Here is a 19,662-nt window from a genome sequence, read left to right on the forward strand (position 1 = left end):
GACCATAGATTTGCTTCTAAATAACAGCTAACTTTTATTAAGTAATTGTATTAGCTTGGATTCAGATTCCAAAGGAAACCACTTCGCACAAATTACAAAAGGGATTATGGAGGCCCTCCACCTTGACTCTATAGTTAAGGTTACCTTCTGACACAGGATTAAAATAGGGCATAAATTCCTGGTTTTCTTTATGCATAGATGGCTATTCACTGTGAAATTTCATACAGTGTTATGTGTCCCTATGTATCCTTTATTCCCTTTGAATATATATATCAATCTAGCATCATCAGTAACAATTTGAAGAGGGGACTGTCTATTGTTCTAGGTTTCTCCAGTGCCTAGCAGAATGGGACCCCGTTCTCAATCTAGGCACTACTGTAGTAGAAATAATAAATAAGATAGTATATAGTAGCTGGTGTTTGGGGACAATAAATTCACCCATCTTCAGGAATATTGGCACTCAAACATAGGCTCCTGCAAACATGATTTGAAAAAACAAATGCCTAATACAAAGAAATGGGAACCATCCCATGAAGATTTAACGGAGGGGGAAACAAAAAAACAACATAAAAACAAACCCCAAACCTGTGTCATCAATATTTTTGCTCAGCTGTATTCAGAATTTGTAGCTGTATTCAGAATTTCTCTCTGCAAAGAGTTTGTTATGAGATTTTATACTTTACATTTCATGGAGGAATAATCAGACAAGATGGGGTCTGTTTAAGAAATTATTTAAAATCTCTTCTCTGTGGCTTTGTTTTGTCTCCCTAGATCATAACAACAAAAGAGTAAATAAGAGGCTGGTGTGAAGATAGCTCATAAGCGATTTGTTTAGTATCACCTCTTGAGGAACCATGTGTGCCATTCACTCACCAGATGAAATAAGTAGCATGATGTGGAAAGATGTCAAAACCTGATTGCTGCAAAAAGGCCTGCGCTATTGCTAGACTCCCAGAAAACTTTGATCAGAATTGTAGTAGAAATGTGTGTGTTCCACCCCTTCCCACATGTATGCATGGAGGTAAATGTATAGGCTACCCTGATAATGGGTACGGGGAGTCAAGAAGAAGATTCCACATCCTTTAGTTTGGAGAAAAGGGAAGGGGAGCTCTCTTTCCACCCTGGGAGAGATTAGTGAAGGGTAAGAGATTCTACCTCTTGCTACCTTGAGAGGGGGATATGAGGCAGGGGAGAAGTAGGCAGAGGGGAGGAGGGAGAAGAGGAGAGAGCTCTGGCTTCCCAGTTCTGGGAAGGGGGGACGTGGGATGAGATAGATAAGGGGTTCTTTTTCCGGGAGCCTTGGAGCTGGGGTGAATAACAGTGAGGGAATGGGGGACAAAGAAAGAGGCTGTGGGATGAGCAGAGAAGGGAAAGGATAATGTCTCTCTGTGTGTTGGAGTAGGAGGTAGGGAGGGAAGGGGGCATCTGTATGTGGCAGGGTGATGGAGTCTGTGTTGGAGTAGGGGTGGGTAGTCAGGGGAGGGGTTGGGCAGCGGGCGCTGTGTGTGGCAGGGGATGGGGTCTGTGTGTTGGTTTGGGGGTGGAGTAGTGAGGGGAGGGGATGAGGGTGGAGAGGGGGAGCAGAGTCTGTGGGTGGCGGGGGAAGGGATGGGGTCTGGGTGGTGGGCATGAGGGAGCTGGGTCTGTGTGTGGCAGGGGGTGGGTAGTGAGAGGAGGGGTTGGGCAGCGGGCGCTGTGTATGGCAGGGGATGGGGTCTGTGTGTTGGAGTGAGGGTGGAGTAGTGAGGGGAGGGAATGGAGTCGGGGATGGGGTCTGTGTGTTGGAATGGGGGTGGAATAGTGAGGGGAGGGGATGAGAGTGGAGAGGGGGAGCAGAGTCTGTGGGTGTTGGGGGAGCCGGGTCTGTGGGTGGCGAGGGAGGGAAGTGGGGTCTGTGGGTGGCGGGGGAAGGGATGGGGTCTGGGTGGTGGGCATGAGGGAGCTGGGTCTGTGTGTGGCAGGGGTGGGATGGGAAAGCGGGGTCTGTGGTTGGCCGGGGGTGAGGAACCGGGGTCTGTGTGTGGCGCGGCAGTGGGGGTGAGGGTGGGGAAGCGGGTCTGTGTGTGGGAGGGCGTGGGGGGGTGTCTGTGGGTGGTGTGTGTGTGTCGGGGCAGAGGGGGTGGGGAGCGGGTCTATGTGTGGCGTGGGGTAGGGAAGCGGGTGTGTGTGTGACTGGGGGTGGGGAACCGGGGTCTGTTTGTGGCGGGGGGTGGGGAACCGGGTGGATCTAAGTGTGGCGGGGGGTGGAAGTGGGGCAGCGGGTCTGTGGGGGGGTGGGGTGGGATGCCGGGGTCTGCGTGTGGCGGGGGGGGGACCGGGGTCTGTGTGTGGCGGGGGGGAGGGGGAGGAGGGGGCTCTAGCTCGGGCCCCGCCCTCCCGCCGGGGGCTTCGTGACGCAGGCTGCTGGCGGGATCGCGCCGGATTTCCCCCCCCCCCCCACTCCCCAGTCCCGCCGCCCCCGCTCCCCCTTTAAATAGCGCGGCACGGCGGCGCTGCCGGAGCAGCCTGTGCAGCAGCCGCCGCAGCCGCCTGCCCGCGCCCCGCACCGCCCGCACCCCGCGCCGCCCCGCACCATGCCGCCCTTGGCGCTGCTCAGCCTGTTGGGAGCCGCCGCGCTGGCAGGTGAGTGCCGTCAGCACCCTGGAGAGCGGGCTGCCCCCGGCCCGCAGCCTGCAGCATCCGCCCTGGACAGCTCCGGGGCCCCTGCCCCAGCCAGACCGGGACCCCCGCTCCCGGAGCTAGAGACCCGTGTGTGTGTGAGTGTGAGTGTAGACGGGCAGCCGGTCTGCCTGGGCGATAGCCTGAGAGAGAATGTCACCCACCCGCCCCTCTCTTGTGCGGGTATTATTCGTGTAGCCATCCATGGACTGTACCCACCTTCAGTGGCTGTATCTACATCTCCTGTGTGCCTCTATGTACAGAGTATAGAGGGTGTATTGTGTGTACATATATAGAGACTACATACTGTATGCTTCTTTTATATATAACACAGACACTGATAGGTGTGTGTGTGTGTCAGTGTCTCTGAGTGTGTTGATGGACACATAGATAGTGTGAGTACAAACACGCAAATTTGATCATTTGTGGCTCAGAGTAGAAACAACCATGACTGTTTTAACTTTACTAGACAGACTGGGTAGAAATTAGGACAGCTGAAAGTAATTAAAAATAAAAGGAAGAAATGGCCCCCGTATTGGATTTAGGAGAATACAAACAGGTAATAAGTGTCTGGCATCTTTGTCTCTTCTCCAACTCCCATCCTATTAACAGGTTTATATGTTAAAAAAATTTCATTGTCTGGGGGGAAAAAATCTACTCTGTGGATTCAGTTTAAAATGGTATGTGAATTAAAAGTCCAGATCGATTTTTTTCAAACTGGTGTTTGTTTTTTAGTTGATGTTAGTCAGCATACTCTTAATAAATAAATAAATAAAAATATGTCCAACCAACTGACCTAAAAAACCTCTTGCTGTTGGAGGGAAATTTTACCTACATTGAGAAGGGGAATGTTTTGTCCTGGAGGATTACGCCATCTGTTGAGATTTTGTCGTCATTTCTATCCACCCACTTTAATTATTTAGATTGAGCCTGGATGGTGGCACTTTGCCTCCTTACTGAAACCAATGGATCACTTGAAATCAACGGATGGATTTATTTGCTGCAACTGTCAAACAGACCTGAATTCTGGAAAAGGAAAAAAAACACGATAATTGAATGGTTTATTTCTGTCAAATGGTCTGTGAGTTTGCATAGTCCTCTGCAAAAGCTAGACACGAAGAGCCCTAGAGGTTTAACAAGATGCTCAGAATGAATAGTATGACTAGGGAGAGATGCTTCGGCAGACAACGGTTTCTATGTAATGGGTGTTGGCTAAATATAAGGTGTTTCTAGAAATTTAAAGGGAAAGCATTAACAAAAATCAATATACTATTCATGGATGGTTAAACAGTAACATTACATAGCTGGAATTCCTGTTAAATTTACCAATTAATTGTATTCATATGCCCGATTTTAGAAAAGCTTTAATATGTTAAAAGTAAGGATGCAAAAACATAGTGTCTTCTTGAATGGCTTTGCCAATTTAGTCTTTCATAATCTGTATTTTTATTCTTTATTCTGCTTCTATTCATTTGGGATCTGATTCTGCTACCCTTACTCTCATTGTGTAGTACCCAACTCCTCCACTAGTCCCATTGATTTCAATGGGACTCATCACAGAGTAAGGCACTACTCAGGGTAAGGACCTTTTCACTGTAGTGCTTGGTGAATCTTCGTACCCTGCCTGTTAACTGTAGAATTAGTGCCAAGGATCATTTTTTTAAATACACCTTTTCCTTAAACTACTTAAAAGCTAATCAACCATCTGTTTACTTTGTCTCCAGTATGACAATTACATTGATGTCTAAAAGTCTAATTTTATGCAAAATAAGTTAATTAGAAGCAACTGGCAAAATATAATAGCTGATTTTAAAGTAGCAAAGCTAGTATTTTTAGGTAATAGAGATTTTTGTTCACATTGTTTTGAATTCAAAGGTTTTTATATTAAACTTAACTCACGCAATTTACATGAGCTCTATAACTAAAACCAAAATGAGTATTTTCTTATACATACTACCTAATTTCACTAGGGAAATTTAAAGGTTAACAATGCATTTCTGGGTTATTATTATTTCAGGTTTAGATACACTAAAAGGCATCAAATGGAAAGCAGAGTAAACCCAGCTCTAGAAGTGCAATAATTTCACAAAATGTGTCTTGTTACTATAAGAATGCAGAAATGAAAAAGGAAGATATAAATGCTTACATATAGGGCCTGATCCAAAAAGCCCGCTGAAGTCCATCAGAGTTGTTTCATTGCTTCACTGGGCTTTGGATCAGGCCTTTATTGTTCATTTTTATTTGGCTGTGACATCACTGCCAACACCATGTATATGCAATTTCTTATCTTGACTATATAGCTTTCAAAAGTCACAGGGGTAAGTAAACTATAGAATTGGCAAGTCTATTTTTTTTAAATGACTAATTCCTCCAGCCTCCTGAATTTTATTTTCATTCCTACCAAACTTGGACTTATATGATCTTTGTTAAAAAATAATTTTTGCTGAAATTTCCATTTCATTCAGAGATTGTGCTGTCGTGAGTCATCAGCACTGATGAAATGTTGAAACAGTGCCCTATTGGAGAGTCTACATGGCTACACCGAAACAATCATAAATCGTGCAAGTAAAACTAACGCTGACATATTGCTTACTTTTTCAAATGTGGTGAGCACCTGCAGTTCTCATGCTTTTAGTGGTATTTGTGATCACTCAACACCTTTGAAAATCAGGCCATCTGGTTTTCGTGGCCTAAACATATTTGTTACAGGAGGGGGAAATGTTCATGTGATGTCTGCCAGGTAGGTATTAAAAATTAAGTTAAGACCGTGTTTAAATATAGGGCTTGCTTTTCTGTACGCTTCCTGGTTTTGTTCCTACTTTATCAAGCTAAAGCTGTATACATGATAGAAAAAACACATGGGGCAGATTCACTGCCCTGCTCCAATCCTTTGTGCTGTTGAGGCAGTGAAAACATCTACATCTCCCGAGCAGCTACAGAACCAGTGTAGAAAGTTCCTACATGCACCCATTGCAACCCAGTGCAGGATGACTATATAGCCAGAGAGTGCTGAACTCCAGCTGTCCCCAGCTGGCAACCAGTCCCTTGGGACTCTTGCCAGCTGGCACAGGTTAGAGCAACATACAGCGGGGAAGAACAGAGCAGATTGGCTGCCTGATGGCTTCCCCCTCTGTTGCTTTGAATGGATTTTTGCTACAGCAGAGAATCTGCCTCATATATATTTTTCAGCGCTCATGTGAATTTGATATTCATTTTATTCCCCCACGGAAGGCTAATATGACACTTGTCCACTATTCACTATTTCTCCTGATGTTATGATGGCCTCACACCTCTTATTGGCCTTGGAACGTCATCTTTCATCATCAGACAAATGCTGCTTGAGGAACATTTATCTGCCTGTGAAGAGCCCGACTCTTGGAGAAACTGGAGTTTTGGAATGACAGAATGGCACAGTGCTGTTTTGATTCCTATATTAACATAATACTCAAGAGACTGCACAGAGTTAGGATCGTTAATATTTTAAAGTGATCAAGGGATGAAGACGTTTTATATTCTGTGTCTTACCAAATTAAACAAGCGTCAGTCAGATGCGGTGCTCTGTGGCTGGATTATTAGAAAGAACACAAAACAGCTGCAGGCAACAGTTTATTCACATTTGTGCAGCACACTTTGCAAGTGCGCATATGTTTTCTGATGGAATGAGTCACACCAACTCACAACAATGAGAAGAGGCTATGAGCTGGATCATCCCCTCAGTTTACACATGATGAGAGGGGAAGTGCCACCTCCATTACATTGTTCTTCCGACACTGGGATCCAGGGGACGACCCTACAGGGGGACCCCAAGCACAGAAGCCTCTACTTAGTGTGTGTGGAAGGGGGCAAGTGATGTGCTCTCAAGGGATAAGTTTTAACAGGAATTTGAAAGCTGCCACATACCCTGCAGGACATTGTATGGTGCCACATTTTCTGTTTTCTCTCTCAGAGAGAGTTTCTGCAACAGGTCACTGAGTGTAAGACTGAGGATGCAGGCAGGTTAGATTCCAGCACCATCAGTTCTGTGGTTACTTGGTATATTATTTCTTCCTGTAACTTAAATAAATAACCTGCTTCAGACAGCCCCAAATACTAATGGTGGAGGAGATGATTAGCTTTAAACAGCACCCTCACCTGCACTCCAGCTGGAGTTCTGCTAGAAATGATTGGGTAGGGACTTATTACAGTTTGGAGGTGCATTAACTACCTCTGGGTCCCCTCTAGGACTTCAACTCTGCAGTCATAGGAGAAAACAAGCCTATGGTAGCACATCTACTATATCCACGCTGCTGGATGTGGAAGGTAGGCCATTGGAGCTACAGAGATTCAGTCATGCGTGAAACAGGCTCCTGACTCTACAAACCCACATACCATAGGGCTGGAAGGTCTTGCTCCCACTTGATGATGCAATACCACAAACTCCTCTCTACTGTATGGATGAGGTCAGCCTCACAGAATTTTGCTGGTTCTTTGTGAGAGGGGGCAGACTGGCTCAATTTTCTCTTTAGTCTGCTTTATTGTGCCTATCTTCTAAATCCCACCAGTCATATGGTCATAAAGAAGGCAACAGTTGAATGTGATCTTTATTTGCATAACTATACACAATATGGTGAGGCAAAGGCACAGAGACCATCTTCACTCCAAAGCCCCTTGCTTCTGCATCATAATGTCTAGCTGGCCACCTTATCTAATTCCATTTCTAAAAAAACCCATAGAGAGTCCCATTCATGTGATTCTACAAGGTTTATTATTGGACAGTAACAATGCTTGTTAAGCAGTAAAAGAGCTTACTGTAGCACTAATGCATGAAATGATGTATTCATACTCAGCAGCTCCTTCCCAAATGTAAACAGCTTGGGACAGAATCACTATTGCTGGTGCAGGGAGGTGTTAATTTTATCTCCCCAGTAGACCTTCTGCACCCTACCGAAAAGTTGCAGTAGAAGCTGAGAATGAATATGGGCCCTTAAGGTGGTCACATCTACATGAGCTGACTCACTATATACAGCTCTTTACTTGGCCCTCGCACTCTCAGAATGTTTCCTTCTTATGCTAGAAATATCAACAGCAGCCACAAAAATAACATGTGGGTTGAAATGTGTTGCCGAACTACTAGAATGTAGACCTGAGCTTCAAACATTAATTAAAGCCACACAATGCCCCTGGGAGAAAGCTATTTTAGATTGTTACAAATGGGCATCTCTCAGAAACTAAATCACTTATCCAGAGTCACATAATCACTCAGGAGCAGACAAGGGAATAGAACCCAGGAGCCTAGATTCCAGTTTCCTGTTCTCTAATGCCAGCCCACAACCCAGGCCAGCAGTTACTTGAGATAGGTATTGTCTCTTGCATAAAGGTATAATATAAAATAACTCTGGGCTGCACCTGCAAACCCCTCATCAAGCAAACAGCCATTCAAGGTCAATTTTCCCAATGACTCTTGTCAGTGAAATTAATGTTGGCTTTTGTGTTGCATGAATCCATGATACTGTAAACTTTCCCCCTTCCAGGTATCAGTTGCATGCCAATGGAAAAAGACCATGTTGAAGAAATGGTGAGTAGCCGTATCCCATAAAGTGTTGTATTTAGAAAGTTTCAATCAAAATACTCGCCACCAATTTTCAAAAGCACTTAAGTGACATAGGCACCTAAATCCCATCAGCTTTCAATAGGTTCCTTAAACCCAGAGTGTTAAAAGATATTTAGGCACTGCTGCACTCAGTGTTGCAATGCCTAACTGACTGAGGAGCCTAAATCTCCTTTGCAAAATGGATTTAAGTGCTTAGAAGCCTAAATCCCATTGTCAATAGGGTTTTGGCTCCTAAGTGCTGAAATCCCTTCAGGAAATTGTTTGCAACACCTGACTGAGGATCCTAACAAAAGCGTTGAAAACCCTTCAGATAATTAGAAGCCAAAATCCTATTGACAATTAATGGGATTTAGGCTCCCAAGTGCCTAAATCCACTCTGAAAATGAGGTTTAGGCTCCTCAGTCTGTTAGATGTTGCAACACTGAGCTCAGCAATGCCTAAGTACCTTTGAAAAGCTGGGCCTCACTTTTGAAAATGGGACTTGGGCACTTTTGAAAATTTTATCTTTTTTGTCTGCCTGAAAAATTATCTGAAATATTCATTTGAATAAAACCAAAATGTGGCTGGATCACAAAGAGTGAGGTCACAAATTTGAAGGCCTCAAATGGGTATCTCTTAGGAATTTATAAATGTAGCCTTGACATACCGGTGAAATAAGGAAGACTGGTTACTAATTCTATGAGGAAATCCTCAGGTGTTTTCCAAGAAAGCTCTGAGGGTAATCTGAGCTCACGTGATACATTTTATTTATCCGGTGCGCTCATCATCAGCACCTTGGCCACGGCTCTGTTCCCATTGGTTTACTTCTGACAGTCCCTGGGTCTGAGCAGCTTCGGGCAGCTGAGAGTATTTAAAAAGAAGCAATTTGTCGCAAAAATGTTTTTTTCTATCTTCACAATCAAACCCCCAAAATTACATTGCCCTAAGGCCCAGGATGGGTAATAGTTGTGTCTTAACCCAGTGAGAGATTTGTGGTTGTGAATTATGAGACCTCTGGAACTTTACCTATTAATAAGCCAGAAGCCCTGTACGTTTTGTTGTTAGCTCCAGAAAGCCCTTAAAATGACATTACATTGTTATGTAGGGAAAAAGCTATTTTAGATCATTTTTAGATTTTTTTTATTTTTACATTTTAGTAGTTAATAATTTTCCTTTCCTTCAAAGGACTATACAGTTGAACTCTTGCTACTAAGAGTCAGGCATTATAGCACAGACTTGGGAAAAACAGTACTTCTAGAAACTCGATATCACATTTCTGAAATAGCTGGCTATTAAACATGTGGCATATACAAAATAGATAAATGGTGTGATCTGGTTTATTGGCACTCCTGAGCCATGTGGTCACCCCAAACTCAGCCAATAAAGCCTTTATACCACACCACATCCTTGTACATACTCTACAGTGTGATAGCCAGGAAAAAAGATGTTTCAATGTTCTGGTGTTTTAGTTGTTTTTCTAAAGGCTCTTGTTTAACACCATGTGTTGTTTAGGACAGTACTTTGCACTTCTATGGAATATTTACTGTAAGGAACTCTATAAATGAGTTGATACCTCCCAGGCATTCCCTCGGGGCCCCAGTGCAGCTCTGCAAGTGGCCCCTCACCTCAGTTTCCCTTTTAAGTCTCCAGTTACTCCATGGAAGCTTATCTTCTAGTCCATACATAGTTTATTAATAAAACAGTTGAAATCCCCCACAGCATAATCCATATCACCCCAATGCAAGTAGACTCTCAAACTCACATCCTCTGGGTCACTGACATAACACACCACATTCTGGTGCCTTCCATCACACCTGGACTGTCAGTTCTCCTTTGTCCCTCTGCCAGGACAGCAACCCCACTCTTCCTAAGGGGAACCCCCACAGACTCTCTGCTAGGAGTATTGTTGGCAGGGAAGCATTCCGCACTTCCCCCAGCCCTCTCATTGTTCGTCAGGGTCCAGCTCTCCAGCGAGGAACCCCCTCTGCTGCTCCCCCTTCCTTCTGCCTTCTCTGGCCTTTAACTCCACCTCAGAGCCAGCAGGCATCTCCCTGTGCTAGTCCTCCTGCCTTCAGCTCTCCGGCCGTGACTCTGTGGCTGGGGGAGGCCAGGGAGCAAACCACTCTTGCTCCTCTTCAACTTTAGCCCAGGAACCACTTTCTCTCTCTGGCAGCTCTCCTCTCCTGCCCTTCCTGACTGACCTTTCATAGCCTCCACTTGCTGCCTTGCCCTCTTAATTGGTCCAGCTGGGAGCATGTGGACCGGAACAGGAGAGCTGAGCTCAGTTTCATTTAATGGGCCAGCGACCCTGTTATGATCTCAATGTGATTTACAAATTAATTAATTATGAGTCACCTGAGGCACAGGTGATTTGTGAAGTAGAGACAAGTATTAAAACCTGCCCTCTATTCAAACCACGGGACACATTCCGTCTCTTTTTAAAATCATTTTACCAGTACAAATCCTAAACGTTGCTGATATCACTTATTATTTGTATGCTAATATGCATAGAAGTGGAGATCAGAGCCCCATTGTGCTAGGCACTGCACAGACCCACAATAAAAGGCCCACCCCTGAAGAGTCTGTTATCTAAGTAAACAAAAGGTGGGAGAAATGAACCATTATCATCCCCATTTTATCGGCATGGAACTGAGGTGCAGAGAGATGAAGTGACCTGCACAAGGTTACCTGGGAAGGCTCTGGTAGAGATGGGAAATGAACCCAGATGTCCTTGAGTCACAGTCCAATGTTGTTACAGCTAAACATCTCTCTGATAATGCATGATTGGACATATGCAGAGTTTTTAAAAGTCTTACACTTGAAATGTGCTTTTCTCCAATTACTGCTTCTTCTAGGTAACACGATGTATAGTGGAAGTTCTCTCTACTGCTCTGTCTAAACCAAATGCTCCACCAATAAATCCTCTGTGCAAAGATATCCTTAAGAAGAGTAAGTGCAATACTAAATGAATTTGAGATGCTCATTGAATCAGTGTCATTGCTGATGAAGAGAATTTGGTAGATGTGACTTAATTTTATTAACACAATGACTTTTTTATGATGTGTTCTCATTTTATAGGCCAGATGCATTTGCCATTTTAATTTCACGTATAAGAAAAGACTTCAAGGTTAATAGTACTTCTTAAAATGTTATAATTTGTTTTTTTCTGAGCTCTGAATCCAAACCATATTTTTCAAAAGTGTTATGAAAAGCCATCATTTGTTTGTTATTCCAAAATGCAAATATGAAAGGATGTAATTTTGCAATATGAACAGTAGAATAACTTTTTTTTTCCACAGTCGGTAAAGACCCCGTTCTTACTGATAAGTTATCCTTAAAGTGGAGTAATCTTTTTTTGTGTAAGCAATCCCATTGAAGTGGGACTATATGCAAGAAAGAAATAGAAGAGGAAAAAGGGTGGAGGATTAAGCCCGTTGATAATTCTAGCAAAATAATGTTCAAACAGAGTGCATTCTACCCAGCATTACAAACACCTGAATATTATAAGGCATGATCCTCTTCCCATTGATTTCAATGTCAAAAGTACCATTGCCATCAACAGATAGAGGACTGGGTTAATCTAGCCTGGCCTTGAGCTGGTGGCTAACAATGGGTTAAGAATCCCAGGCTAAACCAATCACCTAGCCAGACAAAAGACAATGAAGCAAATGCCTGATTTCCTATGCTTAACTTCTCTTGTAAAGCATGAGAAAATAGATGAGTTTTTCCAGCAAGCCCTGAAGATGAACAAATTTGGGCTATTTTGTCCAAAATAGAGACTGCATTCCAAAATGGAGGGAGTTTGCCTGCAGCTGCTTTTTAAACCAACCAGGCTCCAGCTCGAGTGCTTTTGCTAATGACAACTGAGTCAGTGTTACATTGGAGAGAAGCAGTGTTTCAAGTAGGCAGGTACCCGCTTATTCAGGGGTTCATATCCATCCAGAAACTACTGGGCAGCCAGTGCTGTTTCCAGAATCCAGAGCATTGGAGTAATGCTCCAAGGAACTGAAAATTATCCTCTCAGGTCTTGAACTAGTAGCAATTCTCCTCCGTGTCATGGAATTTACCACAAAAAGACAGGTATAAACCTGCTTGCATAGTTTATAATAGCCATAGTGAAATGTGGCTAAACTTAACAGTGCGGCAAACTACAGTACTCACTTTTTTGTCTTTCCAACTGATGTTTAATTACAGAAAAATAAAAAGACTGGAGCTAACCTACCAAGAAAAGCAATAATAAAAGCTCACAGTTGATGCTTCTCTCAGTAGAATGGTAATCCTCAGCCTATCACAATGATTAGAACACAGTGATTTTCAAATACAGCTGGCACAAATTTGGCTGAGATTTTCAAAAATCAAGAGTGATTTTGAATGTCTCAGTTTTTGGGTGCCCAATTTGAAGCCCCCTAAAGCTGCCTGATTTTCATAAAGGGCTGAATGTCAAGCACATTTAAGGAGTCTCAAGTTGGAAATCCAAAAATTGAGGCATTCAGAATCATTTGTCCTTTTTGAAAATCTTGGCCTTGATCTACTGTATTATAGCTCTTTAAGCTGAATGTGCTTATCCTTACTACTGTATCTAAGACCCAAACTGATAGCAGGTTGGACACCTTGCATTCCATTCTTGACATCCTGTTATATAATTTCTTGTTGGCATATGTATTAGCTCTTCCACTAAAGGAGAACAATTTTTGCGATGTTAGAGGATGCTATAAATGTAGACAGACCTCTTTCTAGAGCACCAAGAAACACAAATGCAGTCTATACAAAGTAAGACATTTTAAACTGTGATGTTACAATCTGCATATCTTTAAGATTTTGATTCTGATCTCACTCACACAGGTGTAAATTGGGAATATCTCCACTGAAGTCAATGGAGTTACACCATACCGTGTGTACATATAATACTATTACAACTGATTTCAGAATCAGGCTCTTATTTAACATTTTGGAAACACCACAGAGTGTGAGATTTAAGTCTAATAACTACAGGATCATACCTTGGTATCACTTTGGTACTATGCATTCAAAAACCTTGAAAGGTTTTTCTATTTGCTTTGAGTATAATGTTCATTCTATATACCAGTCACTTTATTTGGGCAATTTGGAATGGTTTTAGGGTGCAAAAATTGCAACAGGGGAGGGATAGCTCTGTGGTTTGAGCATTGGCCTGCTAAACCCAGGATTGCGAGTTCAATCCTTGAGGAGGCCATTTAGGGATTTGGGGATTAGTTGGGGATTGGTCCTGCTTTGAGCAGGGGGTTGGACTAGATGACCTCTTGAGTTCCCGTCCAACCCTGATATTCTATGACAGACTTTGAAAGATGGTGAGGATCTACATCTCCCATTGACTGTAATGTGAGCTAAAAGTGCTTAGTATTAGAGCTGGTTGAAAAACACCAGCAAATTAAAAGAAAAATGCATAGATTTTTTTTAATATAATTTTTAGAAGGTTTGACCAGCTTTAAAAATACATTGTGTTTAATTTTTTGCATAAAAAAGTCAATCTGACCAATTTAGCAACATCAAAAACTATTCCACTTATTCTGAATGAAGAATGTGTTAATGAAGAGTTGGGTTAACATTTTTAAACACAATTTTTGTTTTTGTAGGTGGCAGGCATAAAGCAGAGAAGAAAAATGAAAACGAGGAGGAGCAACTTGAAGTGAGGCATTTGAAAGAATCATCAGAGGATGAAAAACATCAGCATATGAGTGTAGAGGAAGAGAGAGGTCAGAAGGAAGAAATCGAAGAGAAACACCATCATGAGGAAGATGAGAGCAGGGGAGAGGAGGAAAAACACAATGGGGATAGTCATTCTCATGAGAATAGAATCCATAAAGGAGAAAAAAAGCACCATCTGGACATAAGAGGTGAGGAAGAAGAGGACGATGATGAGAATAGCTATAAGAGAAATAACCACAGTGAAGAAGGAAGCAAAGAAAAGAAGCATCATGCCGAAGAGTCAGGAGAGGCAGAGCATGAGCTTCCAGACAAAAGGTCTCACTCTCTAGCTAAAAGCATGGAGGAGTTCTCTCCTGGGGATGATAAACACTCTACGGGTCATAGGCACACTGAGGAAAAGATGCACAGTAATGAAAAGAGAAGCCATGAAAGTGTGGAAGAGGAGGAGGAGGAAGAGGAAGAGGAGGAGAGCAGTGAAAGGAATCACCATGAGTCTAAGGAACACGGTTCCTACCAGTACAGAGGGCATGAAGAATCTGAGGAGAGTGAAGAAGCTGAGGAAGAAAAACGACGCTACAAACCAAGACATAATCACAGAAAGCACAGAGTGGGCGACTCCTTCAAAGAGAGGCGAGATCACGAGGGTGAGAAAAGGAACCCACTTGAGGAATCTGATGAGGAAGAGAACCAATTCTGGGATAAAAAGAGCCACTACCAGAAACACCATTATGAAGAGCCAGAGCATCATCGTGAGGAGAAGAGTAATGATTATGGGAAACACAGCTCTGAAGATGTGGAGGAGAAGAGGCACGCCGGCCACGGGAGTGAGGAGTACAGAGAGCAGCGGCATCAGAACAAGGAGAACAGCGAAGAGGAAGACAAGAGGCACCACCTTAGTGGGGAAAGCGAGGAAGAACGACATGAGAAAAAGAGGCACCATGATGAACCACATGAGGCAGTGAGACATCACTATGAGGGGAGGAAACACCACAGTGAAGAGAGTGAGGAAGAGCTGGATAAGCACCAGGGTCATAGCAGCAGGGATGAGAAGAGACATCATGGTGAAGGCAGACACCACCTTCACGACAGGGAAGATGAGGAGATGCACAAGCTGCACAGTGGAGAGAGCAAAGGACAGTCGACAGGGCACTACAGCACTGAGGAGAGGGACAGTGAGGAGAAAAGGCACTATCCTGGCTACGACGAGATGGACGCTGAAATAGAAAAGAGACGTGACAGTGAGGATCAGAAACAAGACAATGAGGATAGTACGGAGAAAGTGAGATATGGGGAGAAGGAGTACAAGAGTTACTTCCCTGCAGAGAATGAGAAAAGAGCAGCAATTCGGTACAGTCCCTTCTACCACCGCCTACAGTGGAAAAGCAGGCACTTGGACAAAAAGGACAATATGGGGGACCAGATTCTGGGGAGTGAACAGGAAAGTAGACCCAGCCTGAATGAGAAGAATTTCTTCCCTGAATACGACTATGACTGGTGGGAGAAAAAGCAACTTCTGGATGGTCTGAATCACGGGCACGGCGAGAAGAGAAATCCAGGAAGGCTCCGCAAACTTGATATGAAAAGACAGTATGACAGGATGGATCAACTCGCCCAGCTTCTGAATTACAGGAAGAAATCGGCTGAATTTCCAGAACTGTACAATTCTGGGGAAGACCTAAAAAAGCGTCAATTGATCAGGAGCGACAAGGGAAATCTCAGCCAGAGGCCTCTGACGGAAGAGGAGGTACGTGTTTATGAGTTTCTATGAAAAGAAAAGTGACACTGATATTACTTATCAAGCTCAGACTTTAGCTCCACCTACAAAAATGATATCAGTAGAATCTCAGAGTGAAACATCATAAAAAGTGTACTGAAGTTTCATTAAGGGCCAAGTCCTCAGCTGATATAAATCAGTGTGGCTTGACTGAATTCAATGGACCTATGCTGATGTGCACTTCCAGAACTAATTTTAAAAACACATTACACACATCCTCACAGTCTCCAAATAGTCTACTTCCCCACAGCAGGACACACATAGAGAGGAGATCTGTCACCTAACTGGGTCTTAGATCATACAGACTGCCTTACAGACCGTAACCATGAACGGCACCCAGAAGCATGCAGATAGCGATTTACTCTTGCCGAAGATCCGGTCCTTTAAATTGTAAATTACCAACTGTTTTGTAGAGCTGGTTGAATAATACAGGGGAAAAAATATCTTGAGTTTCACATTGAGTAAAATTCTGCCTTCCATTGACTTCATGAGTGTAATGCAGAGTAGAATTTGAGACAGTTTTGTTTGAGCTGTTCAGCTCATGAACCCCATTGCTAGATCTCACAATATGCTCCGATAGTGCCATTTAAATGAATATTCTACAGGTAAGAGCAGAATGTCAGCACATATCAGATGTATGCACCTGAGTTGGTGATGTGTTGCATCTATCTGATATCTTTGGCAGCAGGGAAGGAGGTAATAGGAGTTATGTGCACATGGAATGGAGAACAATCCTCTTAATATACAGCAGTAGATGCCCAAGAGTTTCCCTGGGAGGAATTTGATTTTGTGTGTGAATTTCCATATTGTGCCATTTGTGTGTTTCATAAAATAGAACCACTGTGATCACAACAAAGATTACTAACGTCCAACGAACTTGCCTGGATCTTAATCTAAATGTGTGTGATCTCAAGCGGCTAGGATTAGCAACATGTGGAAAACTAGCACAGAAGTTCATAAAGAAAGTAGCTAGCATAAGACTTAAAAGCTGATGGACCACGGTTTGGCCTCAGCGAATAGAACAAGGATATTGGAGACATTCCTTGACTGTGGTTAGTGAAGTACTCTGGATAGCAGTAGCAACGGGAGATTGCACATAAATTGGGGAGGTGCTGTATGACAGAGAGACAGTTCGCATGGAGTAAATCCTGTTTTTAAATTATGGTAATAGTATGATCTCCTGTACAGCCATATTTTTGCAGAATATACCCCTTCTGTATTAGGATACACTGTGTGTCTGGGCAATAATTGAACAGAAAGCAGTGCTGTGCGGCCAGAGGTAGAGTGATTTCCACTATCCTATAAATGTGCATGTGTAGTGATCACTCAAACTAACCATTCACTCTGGACAACTAAATAACTTTACATCAATATTTATGGTATAAAAGGTATTTCTGACAGTAAATAGTGGGAAATACAAGGGAATCCTGCAGCTATTGAGATATCTTTATGTATGGAAGGGAAAACTGGCAAGACATGAAACAATTATACATTCACTGTTTATCCATCTACCTAATCTATTTCTTTGCCTTGGTACAAATACGATCTTCCACCACAGAATCTGAGCGCCTCACAGTATTTTAAAAAGGAAGAAGAAACATCAGCTACATAATAATCAGAAAATTAAAGTAATATTTAGGTCATCAAGTGCATCCTAACTCCAGTGTATGACCCTATTCAGAATTCCTTACTAGAGCTGGGCAAACATTTTTTTTATTCATTGGCAATTTTAAAAAGTGGGGAAAAAAAGTTGTTGGTCAAAATATTTTTTTTTTAATTTTCAGCAAAGCAAAGAGACAAAAAAAATTAATTTTGGGTTGAACAAAATTTTTTTTTGACAAAATCAAAAATGATTCATTTTGATAATTTATGCATTTAAAAAAAAAAGATTAATGTTAGCTTTGAAGCAGTCATTTCAAACATTTAATTTTGAAAATGACAGAATAAATCAGATTTTTTAAAAAAAATATTTAGGGGAGGGAGTGTCAGAAATGTTTTTGAAATTAATTGTTTGGTGAAATCAACACAAATTTGAAAAATGTTTTGGGTTGCCAACTCTGCATTTTTCCACTAAAAAAAGTTGCAGTTGAAAAAAAAATTTACCCACCACTACAACTTACCCAGACAAAAATACCATTGAGGTTAATGAGAGTTTTGCCTGAGTAAACAGTGCTGACTTGGGCTCTATTTAGTTCAAATAGGAATTAATTCGGGGAGTTCTATGGTTCATGTTATGTAGGAGGTCAGACTAGATGATTCGCAGTGGTCCCTTCTGGCTTTATCAGCTTTGAATCTATATATAATTGAATGGAGGTGTGTTTCAGTCAACATGTCTAAGGGTACGTCTATACTTACCTCCGGGTTCGGCGATAAGCAATCGATCTTCTGGGATCGATTTATCGTGTCTTGTCTAGACGTGATAAATCGATCCCGGAAGTGCTCACCGTCGAGCCGGTACTCCTGCTCCGCGAGAGGAGTACGCGGAGTCGACAGGGCAGCCTGCCTGCTGCGTGTGGACCTGCGGTAAGTACCTTGTAGTTCAAACTAAGGTACTTCGACTTCAGCTACGTTATTCACGTAGCTGAAGTTGCATATCTTAGTTCGAACTGGGGGGTTAGTGTGGACCAGCCCTTAGTCTCTATTTTTTGTAATACAAAAGAACATTTGCCTACCTGTTCCCTGCCCTAAAACCATCTTGGTTTCAATGCTTCATAGGAAAAAGAGCTGGAAAATCTGGCTGCTATGGATTTGGAACTGCAGAAAATAGCTGAGAAGTTCAACGATAACAGGAGGGGATGAAGACTGTGTCGAGTGGTATATTTCAAAGCTAGGTGTAGCTTTATTTACTTAAAATACCTATATTTCTTGGTAATTCACTGCCACTGAAGTGTTGTTTACCCTAAAACAGGAAATGCAGTTTACTGTCCACTGAAGTGTAGTGATTTACACAGCTGGAAATGTCTTTAAGTTGCAATTATGCTACTGAGATCCAACTCGCATGAATTCTAGTACATAAACTTACATGTAAGGCAGATATTTTAATAGGCTTGTGAAAATAATTGTATTAGTGTTCTTCACAAATATATTTGTCTGAGTTTGAAATAATAAACACACTGATCTTGGACCAAAATCCTTCTCCTTGCTTGACTTGTTTTGGTCTAAATTTTGTGGATATTTTCAAATAACCCAGATCAGACAAACAGATCTACATAAAACACTGAAATGTAGTTTCTGGATGTTATTTCTGAAGGTTAAAATAGAACCACATGCACATTTTCTTTATATTCTAGATAGCAAGAGCATGCAAAAATATGCCAGAACCTTGATGGTTTGCCCCAATGACTCAAATTCATTGTCAGTAAACTAGTTTTGTAAATTAGTTTCAGTAAATAAATTTTGCAAAGTTATCGTATCACCAAATACATGTGGTTGTTTATTTTGGCCATTTATAATGATTAAATTGTGTTAATACATGCACTGTTGTCGACTGTAAAAGTAGGACCAAATTAGAACACACTTGTTCAAATTGAGTACTCCCTTACTCTGGGAGTACTCCAATTAACTTAATTTGTGTGAGTAGGTGCTCCCCATTGTAGGAGTTACATCATCTCATCCATCATTTCTCAGTAATAGGAGCCCTCACATCACACCACATTACTCATTCTTTGCATGCAAGTGCCAAATGATAAAGCATGTGGATTAGGAGTTTTACAGTATTGTTTTAAATGGGCCCAGTTCCTCAGTGAATGAGCAACTGGTACAGGGCTTGGATCTCCATAATACAGTTTGATTCCTTGCTAAGAACAATGAGTAGCAGGGCTGTAGAAACAGCTACTCATGAATCATATGGCATCACACAACAGCATAAGGAATTTTCCCTTAAATAGCTTCAAGACTATTTGTATGTCTTGATCTCAAGTTTAACCAGATTTATCTAAGTGTTTAAAAAAAAACAAAACGTGCCATGACAATGTCT

The 19,662-nt window shown here is 42.3% G+C and overlaps 1 protein-coding gene across 1 annotated transcript; it reads left to right on the forward strand.

The window, feature by feature from the left end:
- Positions 1–2,531: 2,531 nt before the first annotated feature.
- Positions 2,532–18,816, forward strand: CHGB (chromogranin B). Its single transcript, XM_034764085.1, has 5 exons — positions 2,532–2,622; positions 8,169–8,212; positions 11,083–11,176; positions 13,840–15,656; positions 18,402–18,816. The coding sequence occupies exons 1-5, from the start codon at positions 2,574–2,576 to the stop codon at positions 18,483–18,485; spliced, it is 2,088 nt and encodes a 695-aa protein (XP_034619976.1). The 5' UTR covers positions 2,532–2,573; the 3' UTR covers positions 18,486–18,816.
- The last annotated feature ends 846 nt before the right edge of the window (positions 18,817–19,662 follow it).

The sequence above is a fragment of the Trachemys scripta genome, chromosome 3 (assembly GCF_013100865.1).
Source record: "Trachemys scripta elegans isolate TJP31775 chromosome 3, CAS_Tse_1.0, whole genome shotgun sequence".
NCBI lineage: Eukaryota > Metazoa > Chordata > Testudines > Emydidae > Trachemys > Trachemys scripta.